Below are 15,731 nucleotides of genomic sequence, written 5' to 3' on the forward strand. Positions count from 1 at the left end.
TTTCAAATTTTTCCATTCATGCACCCCCGAAATGTTATGATTTCATAAGCAATCAGAAGTTAATATCAACACCAGAGAACAAGCATAAGCACCTTGCATCCATATAATTTCTGGCTAAAAACAAACAAAAAAAGTTAGAATTTTAGGCTGGCTTCTGCTGCAGAATTACAAATGTGCAGGTCCAGTTTGGCTTTTGAAATGTTTGGAATACTTCATTTCACCCTGTTATAGTCTATAAGGCCTCCTAGCTAGAAATGATTGATGTAGTCGAAACTCTTCTGTTTTACACAACTTTAGGGAAAGTATTGTAAAAGTCCAAGTGTTGTGTGACCTACTTGCATTTAAAAGATTAATATTCCAAGTAATCAATTAAAAAACCCACAAGGAATACATTTCTAGTCCTGGAATACAGGCAGTTCTTAACAGGCAAAAAATCAGATCAGTGGTTGATTGCGGACAGGGATAGGGATGAGTTTGACTAGGAAGGAGCACAGAATTTTTCTGGAAGGATTGAAATGTTCTATATGTTGATAGGGGTGTTAGTTCCATGGATATACGCACTCATCAAAATAGACTGAACTACATACTTAAGGTCTGCTATGAATAGGCCTTTAGTAATGTAGTGGTAAGGTGTGGGGACAGGGGAAGCATTCTATATTCCTACAATTACATCTCGGTCTTAGCCTAGTTTGTGTCTCTGGAGTGTGAACCTCCCCAGTGTTCCTCAGTATTTTTCTCCCTTAAGTAGGACAGGATGTCTAGAATGGGCTGGGATTGGCTATTTCCCTTCTTTCAGGTCACTTAGTAATCAGCCTAACTTAGGCTAATTAGAATTAGCCTAAAATTCTAATGTGGTTAACTAGTTTTCTCTGAGGTCAGGCCTTGTTAAGAACAGAGTGCTCTGGCATGTTTCAAAATGGTTCCTTTACCTTCCACCTACCAGAAGCACAAGATGATTTTTCTCTGATATTTACTGTGGGAACCTAGTTGGCCTCATGGAGGTAACACTCACAATATTTTGGGTCCCTCCCTATGACTACATCCCCCCTGGGGTTTTTAACTCTAAGATTTCACCACACTGTGCCTCCAGTAATTTATTAATCCTAGTTCATGATTTCCTACCTAGGTGCTGGTTCCTCTGGTAGTCTCCACTGTTGAGGCTTGACTCTGATAAGTCGTGTCTCCCTGTATTCATCTGTCTATCTCTTCAATCTGAGATTGGGCAGAGGTTTGCTATGTGTCTTCCCCTCTCTTAAAAGTCCAAGAAGAGTAGTTAATTTACAGCTTTTTAGGACAGAGTAGTAACTTCCAAGCTCCTTACAGGTAAAACCAGAAACCAGAAGTTCAGGCTTTTTTTTTTTTTTAATTTTGAGAGAGAGAACAAAAGAGAATGTGTAAGTGCACACGCAGGAGAGGGGCAGAGAGAGAGGGAGAGAGAGTATCCCAAGCAGGCTCCACACTCAGCGTGCAGCCTGACATGGGGCTTGATCTCAACAACCCTGTGATCACGACTTGAGCCAAAATGAAGAGTCTAATGCTCAACCACCTGAGCCACCCAGGTGTGCACCCACATTCAGTATTTTTTTTTAATGTTTATTTATTTTTGAGAGAGAGAGAGAGAGAGAGCAAGGAGGGGAGGGTCAGGGAGAGAGGGAGACACAGAATCTGAAGCAGGCTTCAGGCTCTGAACTGTCAGCACAGAGCCCCACGTGGGGCTCGAACTCATGAACTGAACCGTGAGATCCTGACCTGAGTGGAAGTCCGATGCTTAACCAGCTGAGCCACCCAGGCACCCATTATAATACTCTGGAAATTTATCCAGAAAACTTTTTGATACAGAAGATCTTTTAGAATGAAAATTTGGTCATTTAATTTATCACACTGGAAAATTCTGATGGTTCCCCATTGTTTAAATTACAGTCGAAATCCAATTCCATTGGTATGGCAGACAAGACTCTTCAGGATCCAGCCCCAGTAGGACACTCTAGTCCCTCCACTCAGTATCCTTCACCATACCCCTTCTATCTGGTCAGGCTGAGTCCTGGCAGCTATGACCTCCTATGGATCATGCTTTTTCTTGTCTCTTGGGTTGCTCATGTTATTGCTGACCCTACAATGACCTCTACCTCCTTTTCTATTTAAATAAAATGTCATCATTTACACACCACAAACATTACCTTCCTTCTGAAGTTTTTCCTTCCATTCTTCCAATCCTCCTGAAAGCAGTGACAACTTCCTTTTTAAACACACACATATACTTACTTACTTACTTACTTACTTATTTATTTATTTATTTATTTATTTATTTATTTATAATAGCACCTACAGTATTTTCATTACAATTGTTCAACAATTGTTGACAAGTTTATTACACTAATCTCTTGAGGGCATGGACTACATCTCATTGCTTTTGAAATCCACATGCCTAAAATTGTACAGTTAAGCTGGCCATATAACAAGGTTTGTGCTGGTTTACCTGGCTTCATTATTAACTGCACTCCCTTTCACTCTCAAAAGTGTCATATTTGACAAATTATATATAGTCACCTTCTGCATAGTATATGTTTGGTAAAGTTTTGAATGAACGGATGAGATTTAATTTGTCTTAATTAGTCCCATATCTGAACACTAGTATATATAATAGACTACATATACACAATATACGTAGTGAGAATTTTTAAAAATTGCTTATGATGTCTTTTTTCCTTAAGCTTCAATCCCACCTGATTTAATATTGCTTCAAGTTACCTTGGGCAACACAGCATCAATTGCCTGTTTGGCTCGCTGCTTGGTTTCAGAGTTGCTGTAACTTGTCTTATTTTTTTTATTTAAAAAAAAATTTTTTTTAACGTTTATTTATTTTTGAGACAGAGAGAGACAGAGCATGAACGGGGGAGGGTCAGAGAGAGGGAGACACAGAATCTGAAACAGGCTCCAGGCTCTGAGCTGTCAGCACAGAGCCCCACGCAGGGCTCGAACTCACGAACCGCGAGATCATGACCTGAGCCTAAGTCGCCGCTTAACTGACTGAGCCACCCAGGCGCCCCTAACTTGTCTTATTTTATAATCATCAGAAATACCTCCTGATGTCAGTCTTCCAAAATCACAACGAATAAATAAAACCCCCAAAACGCGTAGTAAAGGCTAACATGCTAAAACAAAAGTTGTCACCCTAACCCTAGAATCACACTGCCTCGTTAGGTCTAATACAAGATAGGTGGCCAAATCACTTTGTTTTGCCCAAAACAAAGATGGACTCCGTAGCAGTCAGAGCCCTTTCCTTTCCGGACCAATCGAAATCCAGCATTCAGGGCGCCGGGTGTCCTCACTTCCGCCTCGTCTTCCTGGGTCTCTAATTTGGCGAGTCGGGACTGTCCGCCTCTGATCCGAAACGGCTGTGGCAGCTCCAGGGCGGCGAGGCCCAGAAGTGGCGGGCGGGATGAGCGGGGCGCGCGTCGGAGCGGTGCGGACGCTGCGGGTGCCGGGCCGCCATGGCTATGCGGCCGAGTTTTCCCCGTACCTGCCGGGCCGGCTGGCCTGCGCCGCCGCGCAGCACTATGGCATCGCGGGTGAGGCCGCGCAGCGCCGCCGGGGCGGGGGCGGGTTCCAGCCGAACCCCAGCTTCACCCTGCGGTGGGAAAGCACTTCCGACAGTAGACAGAGCCACAAGTGTACACCAGGGGGAGCCGAGGAGCGCGCGAATTCTGGCTTCCTCCTTTGTCCATTGTGGGGAGTGGGTCTGGGTCTATGATCCTTTTCAGTTACGTTGCGGAAGTAGCATCTGGGAGGTGCCTGCTGGCCCATACCCTTATTCCTTAGGGTACCTCCTCCACCTCCACCTGACCCCCCAATCCCACCCCCAGGCACACGCTTCCTGCCTTGAGCGGGCTCAGCGGATGTGACCCCTCTGGCCATTCGGACGGGACCGACAACACTTGTAAAGGGGACGGTCCGCAGGGTCACCCGAGTACCTGCTAATGGGTCCACCTTCCTCACAGTCTGCATCCGGGCTGTGGGTCGTAAGAAGGATGGCCTTGAGCGGACGCTTGGAGTCTCCCCACAATTGCCATCATGAAATTGATCAAGTTCTGCCCCTACCTCTTGTTGTCTCAGGAGGAATACACACATTTGCAAGTAGTTGGAGGTTCAAGTTAACTCGTGCGCGCTCTCTTTCTGTCTCTTTTGTAATGTTTTTTTTCGAGAGAGAGAGAGAGCGAGCGAGAGAGCCCCTGAGCAGGGGTGGGGGCAGAGAGAGAGAGGGAGACCGAGGATCCTATAAGCAGGTTATGTGCTGTCAGTGCAGAGCCCCATATAGGGCATAAACCGGGAGATCATGACCTAAGTGGGATGCTTAACCAACTGAGCCACCCAGGGACCCCAAGTTCACTGTCTCTTTTCAAGGACTAGATTGGAAGGTGGGATTCCATTCTTAAAATTTCTTCTTTTAACTTAAAGCTTACCTGTTATTTATGCACAGAAGCTCTGTGAAATAATTCATTGCATAACGTCAGCTTTTGATAGTTGTTTTTCTTTGGCCCTAGGGCGGAAAAAAAATGGTATGATTTCTAAAATTCAGAAGGCAAGAAATATTTACTTATATTTTCACCACTTAGCTCTTACTGCTTGCACTGTTACATTCAAGTTTACAATACTTACCCACCAGTTAGGTTGAAGCTCATGAGTTTGATACTTTAAATCCTTTGTAAAAACGTACAAGGAGGTGGTTTTTTTTAAAATCCTGTTTAAATTGAGTGTTTTTCCTCCCTCAGTCTATATAACAAATACATCTTTTAAAATATGCTTGTCCCTTAGAAAAATAATTCATTTTGGGTAGATAACTAACCTACTCAGTACTTTACCATCTAGTATGTGGTAAATTCCACCAGGTATTTTGTTTTAAAATCCCATGCTGAATGTATTTCAGATTTATTAGCAAGGCACTGTGATGCAGTAGAAGGAGCAGAGCTTCTGGAATCTGTAAGCCAAAGGTTTCTTGCTTGGAAATAGGGATTATGACACCTATTTGGGAGGTTTATGTGCCTGGCGGCCTGTCTGGCCATAGAATATTAATTCAGATATCTCTCCCCCCCCCCCCTTTTAGGGCTGTGTCTGGGTCCCAAGCATAGGTGAGATAAGTTTAATATTTCATGGTTGAGGTGCAATATAGAAAAACAGAAATGGAGCGCACAGTCCTGATCAGTTTGTATACACGGTCTCAATAACTGTAGGGAGAAATTTGTGGTAGTAGAATTAGGTACTCATTCCTCAGCAACCTCCCCCCACCCCACCCTTCACCTTAGCTGTTCCCCTGGCAAGTTCAAAAGCATGATCTTGATTTTTTTTTTTTCTCCTTAGGCTGTGGAACCCTTCTAATATTGGATCAAAATGAATCTGGGCTTAGACTTTTTAGAAGGTAAGGTGGCTCTAATGGTTAAACTTACAGGTATTCTCTTTTGCTACCAAAGCCTTAATATAATTAGATTTTGAATCTTTTTGACCAGTAAAATATTTTTTCAATTTTAAATTTGTGGTAGAAAAGAAACTTCAGCATTTGCATATATAGAACTTATTTTTGCCAGTAAACTGTGATTGTGTCATTTTTCTTCTAAAGCCCTTGTCTCTTAGTGTTCATTTATAAAGTAGAAAACTTTAACATAAAAAAATGTAAACTAGTTAGTATACTGTGTGACGTTTCTAACTTTGCTGTCTTCTTCACATAGTTTGGGTTAATTCATTCAGGAGCTAATTATCCATTTTGTGAGTTACCTAGCACTGCTTTCCGTTTCTTGTTTCTATGGCTGTCTTGACTGTTGGACTCATTAGCACCTCCATCTGGGTTAGTCAATGTCAGAGAAAGGAAAGGAAACTGTGTCATGAGATCATGACCTGCTCACAGCTCAGGCGAAATTTTATGTGGGAAGTTGAAATTCTTGGTCTAAATTAGTATTCTGAAGTGCTTGCTGCTCCCTCCTGTGAACCACACAAAAACCCCCCAAAAAACGCAAAACATTGAGCACCCAGGTATGGCGTCCTGCCCTCATAAATAGCGCCAAATTTCTAAATGGGAGACCGAATTTTAATCCAGCTCCACAGTTTTCTTGCTGTATGACCTGGGATGTTCCTGTCACATCTCTGAACTCATTTCTGGGTCTGTCAAGTTCTAGCTCTATTTCTCTTCCATAGTTGTGAAGATGATGTGAGATAATGGGTGTTAAAATATGTGATAAACTTGAAAGACTGTAAAATTATGGTTCCTATTTTATGTTCAGCTGCCTGTGCAACCAGATTTTTTTTTATTTTACTTTTCCTGGTGTAGCTTTGACTGGAACGATGGTTTGTTTGACGTGACCTGGAGTGAGAACAATGAACACATCCTGGTCACCTGTAGTGGCGATGGCTCGCTGCAGCTCTGGGACACGGCCAAAGCCGCAGGACCACTGCAGGTCTACAAGGAACACACTCAGGAGGTAGGAAGGCAAGTCTTTCTGGGCTGATTGGTTTTGTTTTAGATGAAATCCATTTGGGGATGGAAACAAGGGGACTGGAAGTTTAAGCTTTAGTATTTCTTGCATATGGTAGATGTCATTTGTTATTTGATTATTCCGACATTAAGTACATCTTGCCCTAGGGAGCTAAGAAAGAAGGAAAGGTCAAGCTTCTTCTTAGGCAGTAAAAACGCCCCCAGTAGTAGGTATGCTGTAGCGCTGTTTCCTCCACAAGAGGCCCATCTCTTTCTTCCCGCTGTAGGGTATGCTTGCCCTATCCCGCCTTAAGGAGGAAGTAGGCAGACTTTTCACCAAGGCGTCACAAGATTGCCTTTAGGGCCGCAGTAAGGTTCCTAGGGGTTTTCAGAATATAGTGGAGCAAGAGCATCAAATGCAGATTATGAGACAGAGCTTACTGAAGAAATTTGAAATCTAAACCAGTTCATGTATCTAGGTTCTGTGTGTATGTATACGGGTAGCACAGAAGATAGTTTGGTTTTCATATCCTTTAGATAAATACCTAGTAGTGCCATTGCTGGGTCGCAGGGTAGTTCTAGGTTTCATTTTCTTGAGGAACCTCCATACTGTTTTCCAGAGCAGCTGCACCAGTCTGCTCTCCCACCAACAGTGCAAAAGGGTTCCCCTTTCTCTGCATCCTCGCCAACATCTGTCGTTGCCCGAGTTGTTCATTTTAGCCATTCTGACAGGTGTGAGGTGATGGACCACTGGGTCCTGCTCCTGAAACCAGTACTACACGGTATGTTAACTAACTTGAATGTAAATAAGTAAATTAAAAAAAAAGAAAATAGTTTGGTTCTCAGTCATATAAAAATACAAAGGTATTTTTAATGAATGTGATGGGAAAGACATTCCCTTACGGTGTTTTGCCTAAAATGTTTCAAAATTTCCCTCAAAGTAGCCGTAGATCTTTCAGTTTTACTTTCAGATTTGTGTCTAGCACAGTACCTGGCCCATAGAAGGCCTTCAAAGGATGCTTGTTAAATGCAAGAATATTAGTCGTTTGTGATAAAAAGATTAGTTGTGTGAAGATTCCAGAGTGTTAAGAGAGTGGGTTAGGAGTGACATTCAAGGTGACATATACTCAATTTAAGGTTTACATCAACATTTAGTTCCCAATGTGCTCATTACAATTTTTGAAAAATAGTTAACATTTGTCTTCATTGTCAAATAATGGGCTTATCAATTTGCTTAACTTTTTTGAAAAAAGATTTGACCCACTTCAAGTTCTTGGTTATGAAAACTTAACCTTTGAACTAAGTATGCAGCTATTCATATTTCATTGTGGAGGAAGTGTATTTAGCTATACATTTTGTAGTAAAAATGTGCCATGTGGCTAAGACCTTGCTTACTTTAAGAACATCAATGAATGGAGTGCCTGGGTGGCTCAATTGGTTAAGTGTCCAACTTTGGCCCAGATCGTGATCTCACGGTTCGTGAGTTTGAGCCTCGCACCGGGCTGTGTGCTGACAGCTCAGAGCTTGGAGCCTGCCTCGCATTCTGTGTCTCCTAGTCTCTCTGCCCCTCCTCGCCACCCCCCTCAAAAATAAATAAACATAAAGACATTTTTTAAAAAGTTTAAAAAATCAATGATTGACTCTTGTGATATGATAGAAGTTGAAAAGTTTACAATGATGGATGCCCATAAAAAATATTAATGCAGAATGACAATGAGTCATGCATTTAATACCAGTTTGTTCCCTTTAGAAATTGCATTTATGTTTAAAATGGAACAACAGACTTGTCAGCTGAAGGGATCTATCTTTCTTTCCTTTTTCCCTCCCTCCCTCCCCCCGTTGCTTCTTTCTTCCTTTCTTCCGGGGCACAATTGAACTTGATATATTTCCTTGTGTGTATTTAGTCATGCTTAGCCATTTTTTCTGGATTAGGTTACTGCAATAAGATTTTTCTTAAAATCTAGAATAAATTTAAAGCATCCCCTCCCCCATAGAATTGTGATTATGGGGAAAAATAATTTCCAGTTATGTGTCAGTGAGTCTTGTTGGATTTTACTATGAATAGGATGTAATATCCTTCACTACTTTTCACTACTATGTTTGAAAAGCATTCACTTTTTTTTCTTTTTCTTTCTGTTTTTTGTTTTTGTTTTTTTTTTTTACTTTGTTTAGTATTTTAAAGTTTTAACTTGTATTTAAAAAGCTAGATCTGTCCGTACTGGTAGCACATGTTTTGTGCCAGGCATATGCTAGTCTTCAAAGTTGCAAATATGAATAAGACTCAGGTGCTAATCTCTGGTAGTAGATCTGGGACATGCAAGCAAACTAATACAATGTGATCATGTTGAAAAGAAGTGTCTAGAAGGTGCAGATAGAGAAACCAAGGACTGTCACAAAAGAGATGCCTTTTGAGCTGAGTCTTGGACAGTTAGCAGGAATTCACTGGCAGCCCAAGGGGAAGAGGGCAGTTTTAGTAGAAAAGAGCATCTCACAGGTGCAGATCTGTGAAAGAGCATGACATGTTCAAGGCAGTCACAGGTCCTTTGGTGTGACTAGAGCAGAGTGTCTGTGTGGGAATGGTGGGAGATGAGGCGGGAAAGGTGGGGAAGGGCTATATCCTGATGGGCCTTAAATGCCTGGTTGGGGTTGCACTGGATGCTTTGAATATTCAGGAGAGAGATAGATTAATTTTGTAGATTTGGGGCCACACAGTATGGGCAGACAACAGGACATACACGGATGTGTAAGTATTAGCCATTTTCCACTTAATCCAACTTTTCCAGATGCTAGGTATGACTAGACTGTAATTTAGGTACTAAATTTTACTATTTGAAATGAAAACAAAGTAGAAAGTGCTTGTCTTAACTCAGTGGTTTTCAAACTTTGCCACATATAGAATCACGTAGGGACCTTTTAAAAATCTTCATGGTGGTTGGAGCCAGCCATCAATCGGCATGATTTAGATTCCCAGATTATTCCAATGTACAGTAGTGTTTAGAAGCCACCGCTTTAACTTCATAGGCATTCAGTTCTGATGACCTTATTATGTATATTGTCTAATATTTTGAGGGTTGTAGATTCAAAATGTAGATTTTAAAAACTACGTAATAAAATGCATCTTTTGATTTACCTTGTGAAGTGGTAACCTCAAAGCTTTAAAACTTTTTAAAGAAGAGAAAGTGATAGTTTTAAATAGATAGAAACTGTGATGGAATATTTTTGGGTCAAGAATGACCTTCACGCATGAATATAGCTACTATATATGTAGTCTCTCTGTCATACACTCATTGTGGGTCTCAAACACTGTGCCTGTCTCTAAAGCAGGTTGGTGAGTGAATCATATCTAGAAATTAGAATCCCATATCTCCTAATTTAGATCTAGTAGGAAACTTATGTAGGAGAATGATGCAATCTTATTTGATAATTTTAAATCATGTGAAACTAGAAATTTTTTTTTAGTTTAGCTATAATCTGATAGTCTATGAAATTATCCTATTGAATTATTGTCAGAGCTGTTTAAATATATGTAGAATTTACATTTTATGTAAATGTAATGTGAGACAGGGAGGAATTTTATATATATATCTGCATATATTTCAAAAAGAAACAATGGAAAGAGAATCCAAAAGCCAATAAAAATGGTTACCTTTAAAAAGGGTGGGGAAGATATCAGGGGAGGCAGGGGACAAGGATGGCTAATTTTCCAAATATAATTTATATCACAGTTTTGGCCTTGGAAAAGTTGAAATATTTTACAAAGTTAAAAATCACTGTTTAATTAAAAAGGAAAAAAAATTGCTGAAAATTGAAAACAAGCAGAAAACACATTCATCTAGTGATGTATCAAATTGGCATTATAACCAGGCATTGAAAATAATTATTTCAAGTGACTTTAGAAATACAGTTTACTGATTGTCCATGCCTAATAAGATATTTCTGATAAACAAAAAGAGTTGCAAGGAAGTTTTAAACTGCATTCAGAAAGATAAGTATTGTTATTTTGAAACTCTCATATCATGTAGGTTCACATATACCAGTAATTATGTTATTAGAAACCAAAAATTTTTATGTAAGAGAAAAGTAATATGAGAATAAAGAAGTTAAATAGAGACATTTAATCCTAAAACTGGGAAGTGTCTGCACAGACTCATGATTTATTTTTCTCTGTTTAAAAAAGTCCATTTGTTCTGGTTCTTTGGACTGTAAAGACTGAGCTGCATTGACAACTCAGTCTCAGTGATATCCCTAGTGCCCAGATTGTTGCCTCTAAATACTATTTCCCACTAAAAGGATCTGGGGATCTTTGGAGAAATAGTTGATTCCAGGACTGGCAGGAAACGTACAAGGTGAATCCAAAACATCTTCTTGTGTCAGAAGACTGTGAAAGTCCACTGGGATCACATTAGACGTTTGGAACAGATAACCTGAAAAGGCTCTCAGTGGCCAATGATGGACAATTTCAACATCAAAAAGAATGACAGCAATGAGTTGGAACACTATACACACAGAGAGATACACACATATGTATATTTCTACCCATTACATGGAGTTGTAAACATTAAAAAACAACAGCTGGTCATCACTGAAGATTACTAGGACAGTGGCCTCATTCTGAAAATTGATAAGTAAATATGAAGAATCAAGGCATTTATCCTGCCTTTCTGATATGAATTTTATTGTGGGGTAATTGAATGGTTGATGTGGAAAATTTCTCATAACTGAATCCTATTAAATGCAGAAGGAATAGCACAATTATAGAGTCGCCATTTAGTAGCCCATAATGAAATAATGATTGTAGGCAAAGATTATCTATGAATGCTAAAACATTAATTTAATATTTATACATCTTTTGAACAATTTTGAGATCACTAAAAGTGGGTCAACCAGCAATTATACACCTAATGCAATAGGAAGCTTAAAAAAGATTGAACTGAATTGAACCAAACCTCTAGACCTAACTTCTAACTTAAAGGAAATGGGAGGAGTAGAGGAAAATGTTGACACCAGGAGAGACAATTAGCCAAATCCAGAATGCAGAAGATTCTATGGGACCATTAACTTTGTTTCTTCAACAATTATAAATGTCATGGGAAGGGTGGGTGGGGAAAACAAGATGGGAGAGGAGGACTTTCCTATATTAGATCTAAGAGACATAACAACTAAGTGTAAAATATGGATTTTGTTTAGTTTTTGATTCAAATAAACCACCTGTAAAAAGACATTTTTGAGACAGTCAGGGAAATAAGAATGTGGACTGAGTTTTGGATGATATTAAGGAATTGTTATTCATCTTGTTAGGTGTGAAAATGGCCTTCTGCTTACATAAACAAGAAAAATATCCTTATCTGCGTAAGTATTTATGAGTGAAGTGGTCTGATGTTAAAATACTCCAGCAGTCAGTCAGTCAGTCAGTCAGTCAGTCAGTAACAGGACAGATGAAGCAAGGTGGCAAAATGTTGATAATTCTGGAAAGTATGTGATAGATACCTGGGGATTTATTATGATATTTTTTCTTTTATGCACATTTTAATATTTCTATAATGATAAATTTAAAAAATTGTTTCACATTAAAAGAAATATGTAGCCTTTTCTAATCGCTCAGTAATTAAAAGTCAGTGTCCCTTTCCTTTGTATTGATACAGATAAGTATGAACATTCTGGACATAATTTTTATTTGATGATTTTTAATTAAATAGACCAACTTAAAAAGGGCAGCACTATACAGTAGATTAAAAGCGAGCTCTTTGGGAATTGATTTCAGTAATAAAATTTGCCCTCTCAAACTGTGGTTTTGATGAGGTTCAGATTTCATAAAGCAACGCAAAATACTGTCCAGTGTGTTTTTTTTTTTCTTTTTGCAGTTTCTCAATTTTCTTCATCACTGCCGAGAGTAATTAGTTAAGATAGGCCTTTAGAGGACCCTGCTTTTAAAGCACAACTGCATTCCTCTCTTCTTTTTTATGCTTAATTGGACCATTAAGTCATGTCCACTGTTTGAGTGGGAGTGGACAGGGGAATTGGAAATAGGGAAAGGTTGGAGGACTGGACTGATGTGAGGTGTGCTCTTCATGCAGATTTCTCTGCCCCTTCATTCATTCTAGAAACTTTGATTAACCCTACTGTCTGCAAGGGACTGTGCGAAGCCTAGTGGGGAAGATGAGTGAATTGGGAATGGCCCTTGCCCTGCTGGAGTCCTTGTCCTCTCTAGGGAGGGAGGCTTATGCTGCTGGTTACCTAATTTATAATGTGATAAGTGCTGTGAATGTATGGAGTGCTACAAGAGGAGAGGATCTTGTCTGCAGGAAGGGACCAGGATGGCATCCTTAAGTCTGAAGGGAGAGTAGGATTTAACTATTCAAGTGGAGGGGCGCCTTGGTGGCTCAGTCAGTGGAGCATCTGACTCTTGATTTCTGCTCAGGTCATGATCTTACAGGTTAGAGAGTTCGAGCCTCACATCTGTCTCTGCTTTGGCAGCACGGAGCCTACCTGGGATTCTCTCTCTCTCTTTCTCTTTCTCTCTCTGTCTCTCAAAATAAATAAATAAATAAATAAACTTTAAAAGATAACTATTCAGGTAGAGAGAGTCCAGAGGAACAGGGTTAGAGGCAAAGGAAAGTGCCCTCTTGAAGGGCGGGTACTGAGCCTGTGTGCCTGGAAAAGTCAGCATTTTGGCTGTTATGCTAAGACCAGTGGGAAGACATTGAAGATTTTTAAAAATTTACCATGAAAGATTTCATGTTTAGATAAATATATGTAAGAAGTAAACATGTATAATGAATGCTTGCATATTCATCATCTAACTTAAGAAATAAAACATTACCTATGCTTTTGGAGCCCCTGCTTACGGATGCTATCTTCTATCTACTTTTTTCTGATTCTACCCTTCTTCCTCCTCTTTTCTTTCCTCCCCCTTCCCAGAAGTAACCACTAATTATGAATTTCTATTTCTGTTTTCTTTTTCGTTTTACTACATATGTGTGCATCCCTAAATCACTCATAGTTTTGCATGATTTCGACCTTTGGGTAATAAGCAGCAGCATGGATGAATGTCAATGTGGAGTGAAGATGGTAAGTTGCAGGAGCCACAGAGCATGATACCATTGAAGGGCTTTCTGTGGGGGAATGACGTTTGTGTTTTTATGCAATGCAGATAATGGGTTGGAGGTGAGCCAGGATGGATAGGAAGAGCAGTTGAAGGATGCTACAGTCTAGGTGGTAGGTAGCTTAGGAGTTGATGGCTGTAGCCTCTTAAGAGAAATTACGTACAAACTTGGAACTATGGTCTTTTGGGATCCTGTCTCTCCTAATTAGTTGGCCTTTCTGTTCCTCAGACGTGACAAGCTTGTTTCCTGCTTCAGGGTCTTTTCCTAGTCTTCTGCCAGAGCCTTTCCTCTCAAACGTGCAGAGTTCTGTCTTTCCTGCGCGCAGGTCCCTGCTCAGAGAGATCTTCCCTAACCACTCTACTGAGACGTGACCTCTTAATTCTACATTGTTTTCCAGTCTCCTTCCTTTGCTTTATTTTGCTCTGTAGCTTTCCTTTAAAATCGCATTCTGGGGGCGCCTGGGTGGCGCAGTCGGTTAAGCGTCCGACTTCAGCCAGGTCACGATCTCGCGGTCCGTGAGTTTGAGCCCCGCGTCGGGCTCTGGGCTGATGGCTCAGAGCCTGGAGCCTGTTTCCGATTCTGTGTCTCCCTCTCTCTCTGCCCCTCGCCCGTTCATGCTCTGTCTCTCTCTGTCCCAAAAATAAATAAACGTTGAAAAAAAATTTTTTTTAAATAAAATCGCATTCTGAAATTATTTATTTATAGTCTGTCTTCCTCTGCTAAAATATATGACCCATCTGGACTGAGGCTTTGTCTTGTCTAACATTGTACTCCCCTTCCCCTTGTGCCTTGTACACAGTAGGTGCTTAAGAAATACTTGTTGAATAGATTAGTGAGGTAACTTGAAGTTGGGATATTGGAATCTACTCATCCTTTTTCAACTCTCTGTCAAATATCTCTCTGACTGTAAACTTTTTTCAGGGTTAATGTCCAAACCCTGCTCCCACTAGACATTTCCACTTGACTATCTTGCTGTCACTTCAAAGTCAGTATGTCTAAAATTACACATTATCTTCTTTCCTCCAGTCTTCCCATTTTGTTAATGCCACCACCACTGATAGTCCCCAGGCACAAAACCTTGGTGTTATCCGGCAGTATTCCCTAGTCCTGATCCCTTGGGTGCTGTCTATGCCTGTATATGACTTTGTGGGGGGGGGGTGGGAGGTGCAGTTCTGATCACTGTTTTCACTTCTGCTTTCTGCTATTGACATTTTAGCCAGGCCTCAAGGTCCTGCTTGGATCCTCTCTTCTGGGCATCAAGCTGAATTTTCCATCCCAGCACCCATTTTGTACTTATGTCTGTAGTTTTATTATTATTATTTTTAATATTTATTTATTTATTTTTGAAACAGAGAGAGAGTGAGTGAAGGGGGGGGCAGAGAGAGAGGGAGAGAGAGAATCCAAAGCAGGTTTTGCTGTCAGCACAGAGCCCGATGTGGGGCTCCATCTCATGAACTGTGAGATCATGATCTGAGCCAAACAACTGGGCCACTCAGGTAACCCCCCCCCCCGTAGTTTGTTTGTTTGTTTGTTTTTTAAGTTACTTTCCTGTATCCTAATATTTTAAATACAGTCAAATAAAATATTTTTTGACTTGCTTTTTTAAGAAATTTTTTTAAACATTTATTATTTTTGAGAGAGAGAGACAGAGAGAGACAGAGCACGAGCAGGGGAGGGGCAGAGAGAGGGAGACACAGAATCCAAAGCAGGCTCCAGGCTCCGAGCTGTCAGCACAGAGCCCAACGTGGGGCCCGAACCCACAAACCACGAGATCATGACCTGAGCCAAAGTCAGACGCCCAACTGACTGAGCTACCCAGGCGCCCCTTGAGGTTGCCTTTATTTCTTTTTGTGTTATCCCACTTTTAACATCACCCTGGGGATCCTGTCCCTAGTTTTGTCCTAGAGTCCTACTGCTTGCACTTCGTTGTGTGACTGATAAGACAGCTGGCAGCAACACCGCCGTCAGCGTGGTTACCTTCTATCTTTTGTTCTCATTAGGGCTGGGTTCCCCTATGGGGGCTTTTGCAGTTTTAAAAGGTAAGAAGTCATAAAGTTTCGAATCCCGTGTCATACTGGACATGCGTAGAGGCAGTGGAGTGTGAGATGTTGATCTTAGTTTTTAGTTATATTTGTTCAGTTATCCTCTGAAATGAAAACAGTAGCTCT

At 40.6% G+C, this 15,731-nt stretch overlaps 1 protein-coding gene across 1 annotated transcript in view; it reads left to right on the top strand.

Annotated features, from left to right (window-relative positions):
- Window positions 1-3,332: 3,332 nt before the first annotated feature.
- Window positions 3,333-15,731, top strand: part of PEX7 (peroxisomal biogenesis factor 7) — a 77,659-nt gene continuing 65,260 nt past the window's right edge. Inside the window, exons 1-3 of the mRNA XM_030316429.1 lie at window positions 3,333-3,569; window positions 5,356-5,413; window positions 6,317-6,467. Of these exons, the coding sequence (XP_030172289.1) occupies window positions 3,440-3,569; window positions 5,356-5,413; window positions 6,317-6,467 (339 nt within the window). The 5' untranslated portion in view covers window positions 3,333-3,439. The remainder of the gene's footprint in view (window positions 3,570-5,355; window positions 5,414-6,316; window positions 6,468-15,731) is intronic.

The sequence above is a fragment of the Lynx canadensis genome, chromosome B2, assembly GCF_007474595.2.
Source record: "Lynx canadensis isolate LIC74 chromosome B2, mLynCan4.pri.v2, whole genome shotgun sequence".
Classification (NCBI taxonomy): domain Eukaryota; kingdom Metazoa; phylum Chordata; class Mammalia; order Carnivora; family Felidae; genus Lynx; species Lynx canadensis.